At 39.2% G+C, this 14,959-nt stretch overlaps 1 protein-coding gene across 2 annotated transcripts in view; it reads left to right on the top strand.

Annotated features, from left to right (window-relative positions):
• The window catches only part of sptbn1 (spectrin, beta, non-erythrocytic 1), a 262,319-nt gene that overhangs the window by 171,106 nt on the left and 76,254 nt on the right, over window positions 1-14,959 (top strand). For both annotated transcript variants that reach the window (XM_039738921.1, XM_039738922.1), the window contains one exon: window positions 9,419-9,570. In XM_039738921.1, coding sequence (XP_039594855.1) covers window positions 9,419-9,570 — 152 coding nt within the window. The remainder of the gene's footprint in view (window positions 1-9,418; window positions 9,571-14,959) is intronic.

Here is a 14,959-nt window from a genome sequence, read left to right as displayed (position 1 = left end):
ACATCTTTACAGATTCTATATCTAGCAGGGTGTGATGACATAGACAGAAAAGGCTGAAACAGAGTTGTTGTTAAAATTACTTGATTTAAATGCAGTGATTGACAGGACATCTTTACTAGATATGCCAGAATGTGAGGTACTTGTAGCTAAAGCATTCACCTCCTAAAATAGTTTAATTTAAACTTGGAATTTTAAGAACACCCAAATTTGGTATCATGCACCCTGGGTTATCATGAAGTACCAACCCTTAATAGATCTTTCTTTCTCTCTCTCTTACGGTTGAATAGGACTACCTGTTCACCACATTGCACAAATTTAGGCTTGGCCCAAATATATGTGCATGGATCAAACTAGTGCAGAAGCCTCTGTTTGTATTACCAACATTATTTTGAATTATAGAACGTGGTACTTGACAAGGATGCTCCCTGTCACCATTGCTCTTTGCAGTTGCCATTAAGCCATAGGCCATTCACTTTCGAAATGTATCAGAGATAAAGAGGATTACCAGAGAAGGAGTTGAACAGAAAATATCACTATATGCAGATGATATGGTACTGTATATATCAGACCCCCAAACTACTAGCAGAATTTTAAAAGATATCTGGAATTAAAATTAAAAAAGTGAATTCTCCTGCACACAAAATTAAACTGGACATCTTCCCATTTATTTTAGCATATTATTTCAAGTACCTGGGGGGTAAACATCCATCCATCCATTTTCTAACCCGCTGAATCCGAATACAGGGTCACGGGGGTCTGCTGGAGCCAAACCCAGCCAACACAGGGCACAAGGCAGGAACCAATCCTGAGCAGGGTGCCAACCCACCGCAGGACACACACCAAGCACACACTAGGGCCAATTTAGAATCGCCAATCCACCTAACCTGCATGTCTTTGGATTGTGGGAGGAAACCGGAGCGCCCGGAGGAAACCCACGCAGACACGGGAGAACATGCAAACTCCACGCAGGGAGGACCCGGGAAGTGAACCCGGGTCTCCTAACTGCGAGGCAGCAGCGCTACCACTGCGCCACCCGGGGGGTAAACATCACAAGTAAATTTAAAGATCATTTTCAACAATTTTGCTATTTGCACGGAACCATTTTAACCATGATAACCATCTCGCATTAGCAGGGAGAATCATTGCTGTTAAGATGAACATCCTTCCCAAGCTTTTTTATATTTTTTTATTTCAGGACATTCCTTTATACATTAACAAATTAAGAAATTAGAATGAATAATAACCTCATTCATTTGGAATTTAAAACATCCACACATCCGAAGGGTTAAAGCAGAAGGGGGCATGGAACTACCTAACTTTAAATTTATTACTGGGCAGCAAATACACAAGCTATAAAGATATAGAAATTGACACAGACTGATGAATGTACACAAGCCTGGTTTTCACTTGAAGTTAAATCTTGCTGTATTTCTTTATGTGCCCTGATTTGTGCCCCAGTAAGTACATATCATCGTCAACATATTAATAATCCAATTGTCCATCAATCATTCAGAATACAGAGCTAATGTAGGAAGCACTTTAAGACTGAGAAGGTTTTATCTGTTGCGCCTCTACATGATCATCACCTTTTCTACCCTCTCAAACCTACACAGTATTTAATGTTTGGAAAATGTTCCGGAATTAAAACACTTAGAAAATTGATTGTAGATAATGTCATTGCATCTTATGAACAATTACACTTCAAATTTTACTAAACAAAAATAACTACTCAAAGTATGAAACAAACAAAGGTACAGTAATAAAGCTTTTCCCTCTCAGGGCTTAACTACACAGATACTGCACATCTGATGGGAAGGCTAAGAACCACAAAAAAGCACTCCCCCTTTTCTCTCTTGTTCCCTCTGGTTCATTTGCCCCCGCACCAGTTGAGCATTTATCTCACTCTCCTCCCAACTTTGCCATCTGTAGGCCTCCACCAGTGTGGCAGACCTGATCTCAGTCTCTTAAGAAATCAAAACTGTCTTGTCTATTATGCATTAGTCTTTATTAGCTCACAACTCTTGACTTGCTTCTGCACAATTCTTTAGTCAAGAGTTTGAAATGACCACCCCAGTTCATTAGTTTGTCATTAGTACTCTATACATTTCTCTCTTCTTATTCATAACTGTGTTAACCATTCCACAAGAAAAACAAAACGGTTTGTAGTATGCAAGTCATAATTATTACTAGTAACTAGTGATGAGCGAGCACCAAAGTGTTCGGGTGTTCAGTCCGAACACATTGCGATGTTCGTGTGCTCTACCGAGCATAATGTAAGTCAATGGGAGACAACCAGGCACCCCCTGCTCTGAAGAAGGGAGGGTGCCTGGTCCATTGGAAAAGGTCAGAAAGTGATAGAAACACCACCCAAATGGACCGGGAACAGCATGGGGACGATGTCAGGATGCATCTTGGACTCCCAAGTCACTGCTGGGAACCAGTTTGTCCGAGTTGTACGCCACTTTTACAGACTGACAAAAACACGCCCAAAACCCCCCCAAAAAATGAATTTTACAGATAAAATGACGCTCTAAAACATTATATGCCAGTGCCTGCAGGTGAGCTGACGCTCAAAAACATTATATGACAGTGCCTGCATATACAGCACCCGATGACGTGTTTCGGCCAGCCAATCACTGTAATGCCAGCACCTGACATGGCTACTGGCATTACAGTGAGGGCAGTACTCACCTGCCCCTTGATTGACTGTCTCCAACCCGCAAAATATGCGGGGCAGAGACTTGAGCATGGCACACGAGCAGATGTGGTGTTCATTCGAGTAGCACCATGCTCCGAGCATAGCGATGCTCGAGCTGAACACATGTTCGGCCGAGCATGCTCGCTCATCACTACTAGTAACATATAACATCACGCAATATAAAATTGTAAATCTGAATCTAAAATTATTAATCTTAAACCCCCGTTACCAGTATAGGAAGCAAATATTCCAAAGAGAAAATCAGTTTTTAAAACTTGACCTCAGGTCACACCTCTCATGAGTTCAGGTTCGTAAAACACATCCGAGGGATAGTCGTAAACCATTTGTTAGATCCATATCCATTAATAATGGGCATAACAAGGAACAATAGCAGTATGATGTATGTGAGCCAAAACGAAGTTGTTGATAAAATCATAACTTTTTTGTTGTGCTTAAGACTATCAAAAAGACATCAATGTTACAGGGGGGAAATATGGGGAGGACTGGGTGGGGAAGAATGTTAGTCTGATGATAAGAGCAGATGCTTTATTCTAACATAGGCTGCAAGTACCCAAACATGGTTTATAGAAATATGTCTGTTATTTCCACAGGACATTCATTTAAGTGATCTTTGCCCTCTGCTGTAGCCATTCATATTCAGTAACGGTGAATAAAGTTTTAAATACTTTTTCCAAAGGTCATTTCAGTAGTAAAACAGTAGTTTCAGTAGTCTTTTATATTAATGTGACGCACACATTTCTTGTTGTCCTGTGCAAGCTTGGTAAGTCTGCCTTGCTTTTAAGCATCTCATCGTGAAGGAATTTAAGCTCACAAGTTGATTGGTTAGTAACATTTTTTGAAGCCATCAGGTATTTCTTAATTTTGGCACGCAAACGCCACACAATAGTTTGGATAAGGAGGCAACAGCTGAAGGCAGTTTTTTGCTTTGTTGTAATGACTCTACAATTGAAAGCCTTCTTATTTTGGCTGATTTTTTTTCTACTTTGAGGGGATTAAAGATAACATGATTTTAATTGTTTGAAATATGTTGTAAACTGCACCCTAGTACTGTACATAAATTAACCGCGCAAGTCTGACCAAGATCTGATGCATAGTCAACCCAAAAACATGAGATCTGCAGCAGAGACTTAAAACATTTTTTTTTGTACTTAGAGTTGTGATTAATCTTCAGAAATCTTTAAACACTTCTTGGAACTGAATGCACTGATGCAGTCTCCGTACAAAAGCAAATCACTTTGAAGTGACCTGTCTGAACATGACAATGTTGATTTGTAGGAGCTACTGTGTTTTTTGTTAATGTAAAATACAACACTTGAGAAATGTCAATATTTGCATCTTTCTGACAACCCCCATGTAAATCAGACTTTTTAAAATCCCAAAGTGCATTGTTTGATTAGATTAAAGTTTGTATGTGACATTTATATCCCAAACTGGCCAATCAGTGAGTGCAGGGGTCTACGTGTCTTCACCTTATGATGGGTTGCTATCCTGTCCAGCACTATTTCCTGACTTGTGCTCAGTGCTACTGAAATAGGAGTTGAAACTCATTTAAAGGACTATCACACCCACAAATGTTGTTTTTTTGTGTTACTTATCACATGTCATTTTATAGTGATGACTAAGATTTTTTTTTTTCTCATGTTTGTCATGTAGAATGGAGATTATAAAACAAAAAATGTTTCTGGTACAATATAAATCTGTGGTTACCAACAGCAAACAATATCAAAACATCAATAAAAAAATATATTGTATTACTCCTGTCACATAATCCACATGTGAAGTCATCCTGTTGTGTGCTCATAACCTGCCACACATAGCTTTATTAAAATATTGTTAAATAATTTGTGGAAAACATTCTCTTGAATTAAAAAGGAACATGGACATTTGGAGTTCTACAAAGGAGATAGTTACAGAAATTGCAGTGCCAATCATAGTACCCGTGTGGTGGATTGATTTTTAACTAGCTTATTCAAGGCAATATGCAGACCAGGGTTTAAGTCCCAGCTGCTCCAGTGTCTGTGTGGGCCTCTTCTGAATCCAAAAACATGCAGGATAGCTGGATTGGTAATGTTAAATTGGCCACTGATGTGTGTCTGTGTGTGTCCACCCACTGACGAGCTGGCGCACTGTCCATGGATTGTTCCTGCCTTGAGCCCAGGACTTTCTGGGAAAGGCGGTGGCTTCCTTGCAACCCTGCTATAGACAGTTGGGTTCAGAAAATGAATGGATAAATGTGCCAAGCTGTTAAGAGGCATCTAAGTTCATTAAATGTAGGCTGTTGTCTTCGATATTACCAGGAACCAGGCAGCAGCTGGCTACATTATTATTATTTTCTTCCCAGAAACCACCTAGAAAGAGTTTGCATTGTAGGTGAAAGCCAGACCATTGAGAATACCTCCACTGGAAAGCAAAGTGTTGGTTTTCATCATTTTGCAGATAGCATGGGCTTTAGTCAGAGCATTGTGTTCCTGGGCACCATAACTAACTGTTGACTTTATTTATTTGGATTGTTTTTGTGCAAAAGAAGGTCATAAGTGCACTGGAGCACAGAGGAAGCCCCATTACAGTTTGACCTGATGAATGTCATTAGTGGCATCTGGATTTCATCTGTAGGAAGGAAGTGTAAAGATGAATATGAAAAAAAGCTGTTCGAAGCCAGTGGTGTGTGTAAGCATAAAGGAGTCCACAGAAGAAAGTTAAAACAACAGTATAAACAGCAATAGTGTAAGTAATGTAGGCCATATCTTTTTCAGGATTAAGAGAGAACAGTTTTTGTCTGTATTGTTATAAAATACTCTAGTCTTTCTTTTTATTTCCTACCCTTAGAGCGCAGGAACTGTGTCTGACAATAGCATTCACACGAATGAGAAGTGAGTGGACAGTGGAAGCACCAGCCACTTTGCGTCTCTGCTGCACGCGTATGTGGATATAACTTTCACCAAACAACAATCTTTTAATTCTTGTGAATGTGCCTCTTCATTGGGAAGAAACACTACTTTTCCCTGATGGCAACACGAAATAGACCTGATCTGCAAGTCTCCGACTTAAAAAGTTTAAATCCGAACAACAACTACATACTTCAGTCATATCACCTTTGTCCATATATTCAATCTCTTTTCGCTTTTCCGTTATTTCCATTTGTTAGCGCTAATGCGATCTTTACTATCAGTTTGTTGAGACTTTTAAATTTTAGTACTTTTCATAATCTCTAACCTGCTCTGTATGTGTATTGCGCCAACGTTTTTGGACCTCTTTACGACGTTCTACTTTGTATTCTACTCTTTGTCTTTTATTTCTGACCCCGCTTGGAGCGTGGAGCGCAGGAACTGTGTCTGACAATTGCATTCACATAAATGAGAAGTGATTGGATCGTGGGCGTGGTTGTAAATGTTTGAGAGGAGGACGGCACTTGTCAAAATCTCTTGGCAAAAAGTTTTGTCTTGAGGGACCTGAAATCATTTCTCGCAGGAGTTGAAATGATCTCAGAGAAAGTCTCGTCGAGGGATTTGCTTTTGTAATAGAGAGATTATTTTTGTTTGTTATTTCATGGATTATGTTAAAGTATTGGTAGTACTACATGTTACTAGGGAAGATGCCCTACCCGTGTATGTATGTGACATCTTAGGGGTGTGATCACATGGTTTTGGCAGCAACCTTCTTTAAGGGCAAGCTGCATACTCTAACGTAGTCTGTGCTTTGTTTCAAATTATAAACATTGAGGCAGTTTTGATGAGAACAGGCTACTCAGCCCTACAGGCTTGTCAGTGCAGTTTAAGGAAAGACCCTCTTTCCAGCATGTCAGCAATTTAATTTCTCAAGAAACATCTTTTGAGTTTTCCCTTTTTTTTTTTTTTGTTTTGTCTTTGACAACAAGTCCATTGTTGCCCTTTTCGGTAGTGATCTTCACCTTTGGTGTAAAAACATTCTTTGTCTAGTTTAATCTCTCATTGACCTTGAAAAATTGTTTTTTTTTTTTTTTACCCTTTCTTTTATGAAAAGGTTAAATTGATCATGACGATCTTCAATACGGGTAGGTGGGCAAATATAAGTTGCTTGTGTTTGCTTTTTCCATTTTCCAGTGTACAAATATCATGTCTTTTAGAGAACTGACTTTCTTGAACTAACTTGGTTCTAGATTCTGGTGATAATGAAAAGTGACATGTTTTTACTATTACTAATAAAAAGGCCCTCTGAGTGATTGTGTATGTTATTGGTGGTGCTCTTAAGGAGACCATATTGCCCATACAAAGGGAGTGTAACACTGCACTCTTATAGCTGAATTTTGGCCATTAAATAATTGGTTTACTACTATCATGCCTAGACAGCTGGAGTCAATTAAAGCTAGGTGGGGCTCAGAGGAGCTTGCTACTCTATAAAAGAATGTCCTGTACACTCGCAAGTGACAGCAGAACTGAGAGAGAAACCTGAAAGTGATTAAAGTAAGATGGTGACTGTAGGCAGCTGGCTTGATTTTTTGACCTCTTGGCCACTTTGACTTTCTAGTAAGAGTGCTACAGATACACAAGGCAAACTGTAAAAACTTACAGGTTAATACTGCATCAAATAAACTTCTTTGACTGTAAGCCAGTGCATTTAGAATTATACAATATGTACATAAAAAAGCAATTTGCATGCTGCTTATTTATCTGCAGGTAATCAATCATTCCATTCCATTACTGGTCGTTTAGAATAGCAAAAACATTGTTAATATATAGCTGCATTATATTTAGAGCCTTTGAGCACTATAGGAGGAAGAGACTAGCAATGGCTTCAGGCAGATTAGCAAATACCAAATCTCTTTACCAATCTTATGCACAGTCTTGGGCTTTGGGCAGTCACTGCTTGAAGTGCTTAGCTGTAAGCATAGGAGAACTACAAAATGATCAGACATCCAATCTTGGAATGGTTTAAGTGTATAAACACTGGATTACTAGTTAAGTAAAAACAACAGATGAGTCTGAATCCGATAATTACTGTCTGCATTTGTCATGGTACTTGTCCAGTTACAAAACTGAAATCTGTGTCATCAGAATTATAATTGTTCAAACCATCAGTGTGTTGCTGGGTAACTTTGGCCAATATGGTTCCTATCATGACCACATAAATGTTAAATATAATTTGTTCATGATTTAAGTAATGGGTACATGATAGTTGGATTGCTTTACTTTCTACAGGTTCAAATGCCACCTCACAATTTTTCTCTCTGGCCCATGTCACAACTACACAAACAGATTAGGTTACTTTTTTCTTATGGGTCATTTTGGGAAATTGTTCTCCATGAAAGGTGCTACAGTTTATTCTCCACATAATTTAGCGTTTTATTTATTTTTTCTTGAACATCTGGTGTATATGATAGAACTTCCATGTTACAACATTAGTACTAAAGCTGAACCATATTTCATGTGAATCAAGAATCTTTACTGACCTTGTAGTCTGTTTCATTCATCTGCATCTGATAGTTTCAACAAGATGCACTTTCTTAGTGAAGGTTACAAAGTAATACCTCACCTGGTCACTAAAAGTATCAGACGAGCTGAATGTAATCCTATAATTAAATTTGTAAGTCAGCTAGGCGTCAGGGTGCGTGTTCTGCTAAATAGTCACATCATACTTTCAAAAAAAGCCTTTGAGGTTTGAATATTTTTCTAAAAAACACAATTTTTTGAAAAGCACACAAAGCAATGATTTCACACAGAAATCTTCATAAAACATCTTATGATATGTGCTGTGGCCTCCAGATTACCAGGAATCCATGGCAGACAGGCTGCCAGGCTGTCTTCGCGTGGTAAGGGCAGCACTGGCAGTCACAGTGCATCGTAGTCTGGTTTGTAGCTCTTTGTCATTGTAAGTTGAAGCCCTCCCAGGTAAACATTGCCATAGGTGCTTCCGCTACATGAACCCATTCAGCACTACTATCGGCTGGGGACCGATAATCAGCTGATGCTGGTACCTTACCTTTTTTTTTTGTATCAAAATCAGAGTCTGACAAGTGAGAGTCCAGTTCAGTGATAAATAGGCAAAACGTCGTCCACGGAGTATTTTGCTTTATGCACTCGCTTCGATCTCACGCCAGACGTCAATGACATTTTTGCTATTATTTGCTCCTCACCACTCACGTGAGCGCAGGGAATCACGGTGAAACCAATTAAACTAATTTTCCTTCTAGCAAATAGAGTCCGACTAATGGCAGCTTTTGTCACTATTCACAGTTGATCACCACCGTCAACCCCTCCTTTTGACAAAAGTCAACATCCACCCTGAAAGATTTAAGTAATTCTCACAAGAAATCTTGACATTTCATAGTTTGAAAATGCTGCAAGGTAACCCAGGACAAAACCATTGGCTTTGTCTTGTGCATGCATGCTTAATGCCCCTGACCACACTTGATAATTACAAGAACTGACCATCTGTTCCTTTATGACCTGCTGGAGTGAGTACACTTGTTGAATGAGACACAGAACACAATTTGCAAGGGAAATAGCAGCTGTAGTGTCAGATCTCAATTATTGACCTTTATAGTCTCCTGTATGCTCATAAGAACTTTGAAGTTTCAGAATCAGGGTAGATCAAATTTTTCTTTTTTTTTTTAATCAGTTTGTAAATTTAGGATTGATTTACATATTTCACAGAGTACATATACTGTATAGCATACATGTGAAACATAAAGTAATAAGATCGCTTTGTTTCTCTTTTTCACAGATGAACGAGAAGCTGTACAAAAGAAGACATTCACAAAATGGGTCAACTCTCATCTGGCGCGTGTCTCCTGTCGCATCTCAGACCTGTATATGGACCTACGTGATGGTCGAATGCTTATCAAGCTACTCGAAGTGCTCTCTGGAGAGAGGCTTGTAAGTACCAAAAACCAAGGTGAAAGATAGTGGTTAGCCATCTTTGCCATTAATAAGATGGAGAAGCCCGTTTTGAATTATTTCATAAAATGACTTCAATTAGAAAAACTGTGTCACACGAACGGTCAGCAGAGCTAATAACACTGGTCATAGATTCCATTGCCAGAATTAGGTGTGGTTGGAAATGATAAAACAAATGGTGCCATTAATCTTCCATTAGGATAGCAGTCATGGTGATCTGTTTGTACACAGTCAGTAAGCTGAAGCACATTACAGGTTTCTTGTAAATGATTTCAGACTAGGTACTATATTATCCTGCAAATGTAGTGAAAAATAATCTACTTTATGCTGCTATTTGAAGGGGTTCTTTGTTTATTGAAGTGTAGTAGCTTGCCAAAATTTAACAGCAATAATAGATAAACATTCCTTTTTGCTTTCTGTACACCATTTCCATAATGAACCCATTTCCTGTAGGTCGGATAACTTGAAGTTTTAAGTAGACCCACCTTCCCTTTGGCTTCTTCAGCACATAATTCAGATAAATATCTCACTATGTTTGTTTTATTGTACACATATCTAGAGAAATGCAGCAACGAGGCAGGATAACAAAAAGGTTTAAGATTCAGGTTGAACACATTTAAATGAGTTGTAAATGATTGAGCAAGGGGAGTATTCTGTGTAAAGCTGATACAGTAAGACAGCTAGCTTATTAATCATTTAAAAGTGTAACACATATCCCTAAATAAAACTGTTAGGGAAGACTCTCTCTGGTAAGAAATGCCTGCCAGAGATATCATATAGCAGTAGAGAAGTGAAGAATAATAGCAGAATGAGAAGCTAATCCATTAACATTTATTGGAAAATGAGGAAGGTTTTTTTTTTTTTTACTGCTGAACATTTATGCACTTTATTTCAGTCGTTTCAGAAATATATCTCACTAAATATTATTTAAAATTGAGTAACCGAAATATGTTTAGACATGTGCTATGCATCATATTACATAAAATCGTCTTGTTTTGAGACTTGGTTCTGTCAGGACATGATTGTGGGAAATAAGGAGTCAGTTTTTAAAAACTTTCAAGTGGCTATGTCATCATAAATACACATCATTTGGTTTTTTTTTGCTTGTTTTTGCTGTAGGCAATTAACAGGTAACATTTTCTGTAACAAACATAGTTTACTATATCTGCTAATTTTCTGAATTCAACACCCTAAACACACACAGACAGTATAAGGTGTCTCTCCTTGCCTCTCCCGCCTTCCTCTCTCTGCAGGTTTTCTCAAGATAATCATGTTTCCACCCTGGTTTTAATACACGTGCATGTTAGGTTGAGTAGTATGTTCTATGTAGCTGCATAAGGCTCTGGCCCCACACAAACCTGTCTGGAGTAAGTGTGTCCAAGAATTTAAAAATGAGTGAATCAAAGTGTTTGTAACATTGTACAGTGAGCTGGCTTGAAAATGAAATTGTGTTGTCTCTCTGTTATAAAAGAAAATGTTGAGACAAGACTAATGCCAAGAGATTTTTTTAAGTCCCGCCTTCCTCTCAACCATTTCTGGTTAACAGCCCATGCCCATGGTCCTTTCACCTCTCGTTTGTGTGAATGCTTTTGTCAGACACAGTTCCTGTGCTCTCAGCTCTTATAAATTTTTATGTTTTCCTCACTTTAACTCCCCAATAAAAGACTTATGTCCAAATCTTATTGAAGAATTTCATCCCAAAGGGTTATCAACAGCAGAAATGAGTACACGGGCAATCCTAGCACCGACAAACGAAGTCAAATGAATTAATGTGAAAATCGTCAATCAGTTACACGGCAAATTGGTTAAATTTGTATGAATAGACTATACTAAAACAGTTGTTGGTGATGGTGCAGAAGTTGAAAACATCAACTTACAATATCCCGTAGAATATCTACAACCATCTTACACCGGCCGAATTACTGTTGAAAGAAGGATGCATCGTAACAATATTGCGGAATTTATGTCTGAGTGATGGGCTGTACAATAGGACAAGATTAGTCAGTAGTCATTTTCCAACCTGCTGTATCCTAACACAGGGTCACGGGGGTCTGCTGGAGCCATTTCCAGCCAGCACAAGGCAGGAACAAATCCCAGGCAGGGCACCAGCCCACCACAGGACACACACACCAAACACACACTAGGGACAATTTAGGATCGCCAATGCATCTACAGTGCATCCAGAAAGTATTCACAGCACATCACTTTTTCCACATTTTGTTATGTTCATTTTTTTCCTCAGAATTCTACACATAAATTTTTGCAAATTTATTAAAAATAAAAAAAATTGAGAAATCACATGTACATAAGTATTCACAGCCTTTGCCATGAAGCTCCAAATTGAGCTCAGGTGCATCCTGTTTCCCCTGATCATCCTTGAGATGTTTCTGCAGCTTAATTGGAGTCCACCTGTGGTAAATTCAGTTGATTGGACATGATTTGGAAAGGCACACACCTGTCTATATAAGGTCCCACAGTTGACATATCATGTCAGAGCACCAACCAAGCATGAAATCAAAGGAATTGTCTGTAGACCTCCGAGACAGGATTGTCTCGAGGCACAAATCTGGGGAAGGTTACAGAAAAATTTCTGCTGCTTTGAAGGTCCCAATGAGCACAGTGGCCTCCATCATCCGTAAGTGGAAGAAGTTCGAAACCACCAGGACTCTTTCTAGAGCTGGCCGGCCATCTAAACTGAGCGATCGGGGGAGAAAGGCCTTAGTCAGGGAGGTGACCAAGAACCCGATGGTCACTCTGTCAGAGCTCCAGAGGTCCTCTGTGGAGAGAGGAGAACCTTCCAGAAGGACAACCATCTCTGCAGCAATCCACCAATCAGGCCTGTATGGTAGAGCGGCCAGGCAGAAGCCACTCCTTAGTAAAAGGCACATGGCAGCCCGCCTGGAGTTTGCCAAAAGGCACCTGAAGGACTCTCAGACCATGAGAAACAAAATTCTCTGGTCTGATGAGACAAAGATTGAACTCTTTGGTGTGAATGCCAGGTGTCACGTTTGGAGGAAACCAGGCACCGCTCATCACCAGGCCAATACCATCCCTACAGTGAAGCATGGTGGTGGCAGCATCATGCTGGGGATGTTTTTCAGCGGCAGGAACTGGGAGACTAGTCAGGATAAAGGGAAAGATGACTGCAGCAATGTACAGAGACATCCTGGATGAAAACCTGCTCCAGAGCTTGACCTCAGACTGGGGCGACGGTTCATCTTTCAGCAGGACAACGACCCTAAGCACACAGCCAAGATATCAAAGGAGTGGCTTCAGGACAACTCTGTGAATGTCCTTGAGTGGCCCAGCCAGAGCCCAGACTTGAATCCAATTGAACATCTCTGGAGAGATCTTAAAATGGCTGTGCACCGACACTTCCCTCCCAACTTGATGGAGCTTGAGAGGTGCTGCAAAGAGGAATGGGAGAAACTAACCAAGGATACGTGTGCCCAGCTTGTGGCATCATAGTCAAAAAGACTTGAGGCTGTAATTGCTGCCAAAGGTGCATCGACAAAGTATTGAGCAAAGGCTGTGAATACTTATGTACATGTGATTTCTCAGTTTTTTTATTTAGAATAAATTTGCAAAAACCTTTTTTCACGTTGTCATTATGGGGTGTTGTGTGTAGAATTCTGAGGAAAAAAATGAATTTAATCAATTTTGGAAAAAAGGCTGTAACATCATAAAATGTGGAAAAAGTGATACGCTGTGCATACTTTCCGGAAGCACTGTAACCTGCATGTCTTTGGACTGTGGGAGGAAGCCGGAGCACCCGGAGCAAACCTACACAGACACGGGGAGAACATGCAAACTCCACGCAGGGAGGAGCCAGGAAGTGAACCCTGGTCTCTTTACTACGAGGCATCAGCGCTACCACTGTGCAGCCCGACAAGATTAAGCTGTATTAAAAATTGGTCAAACAATTCTGACATGTACAATTTTAACAGGCGTCAAGAAAGGTAATGTAGTACATCTTCCGCGGATAACATTAGACACCAAAAGAGATCTTTATATGCCATTCATATTAAAACGTTTACAGTTTCCCGTTAGAATAGCTTTTGCTATGACAATTAACATATCACAGGGACAAACATTCGAAAAAGTCAGTTTATGTATTAGAGAGAAAGAAATGATATTCACTCATGGGCAGTTATACGTTGCGTTGTCATGATGTAAGTCCAAACATGGAATCAAAATTCACTCTGATGTTGACAAAAATTTAATTCAAAAAATTGCTTTTACTGAAGTTTTACAGTAAAAGTGTGAGTTTAAAAAGTATTTGCGTATTAATTTCAAAGCCAAACAAAACAAAAATGTGTAACGCAAAGAAAAACTTTTTTTTTTTTTTTTAAATACATTTTACTATTTTTTACTATGGTTAATTAGTCACTATGAAGTAATATCGTTCTATTATGCATATATAACAATTCCCATGTTTAAATTGTACATCCACTTCCCCATACACGAGTGGCAGATCCGCAAAGTGGCTAGTGTGTAGCTCCCGCCCAAAATTGACTTCTACATCCCAACCACTCCTAAAATATTGCATAGTGATTCTTACCTCTGTTTTCCCCTATTTGCTCTTTTTCCTCATCATTATAATACCTGGCTACAAAAAGCTGCTGTTATGATCCTCAGGGTTCAACTCTTCCACACCTTATTTACTCCTTCCTCATTGCCATCAGTGAACACTGTAAATCTGCAATGCAGCTTACCCTTAGAAATAATCATTTTAAGTAATAAAAGAGCAATGTTAAGTGGCAAATATAAAACGAGCAACTTCAAATGACATTTAAAAATTTTTGGGTGATTAATTACAATTGCAAATCACAAAAGCAGATGAAAAAAAACTTACAATTCTGCCCCCTTTTTCTGTTGTTGATGGACAGAATGCTCTATAGAAAAACTTGAGGAATTTCTGTTGTATTAATTGCAGAACTGAAAGTGAGTTGAACAGCTCGAGTCTGCTGTCACGTGGCATATGCATTTTAGACTGCATTAGACGATCATGACGCACAAGTTACAATACCAAGTCTCTGAAATATGTTTCTCAAGCAACCTTCATGAAGAGTTCAAATATGGAACAAAAAACCACCTAGTTTGTTAGACTGCCTCAAAAGGCATGGATATAATTAGTACAGAAATGTGGAAGATTAAACCCAAAACAACAGCAGCAATATCGGTAAGGATCCACGCATAATCAGTCCTAGGATGCATTCAAAAAGTGACGTTTCCTATTGTATATAACTGTGATGGAGCTCAAATGGAACAAGCTGGCTGCAGTGAAGGGATATCCTTGCAGCCAGAAGCCCAATTAGCCATTTGAACCATAGGAGTTCTCCTTTGCCTCAACTATCCAAAATGATTG

The sequence above is a fragment of the Polypterus senegalus genome, chromosome 16 (genome assembly GCF_016835505.1).
Source record: "Polypterus senegalus isolate Bchr_013 chromosome 16, ASM1683550v1, whole genome shotgun sequence".
Lineage (NCBI taxonomy): Eukaryota > Metazoa > Chordata > Cladistia > Polypteriformes > Polypteridae > Polypterus > Polypterus senegalus.
Note: the sequence above shows the minus strand (reverse complement) of the source record. Positions and strands in the feature narration are given on the sequence as shown.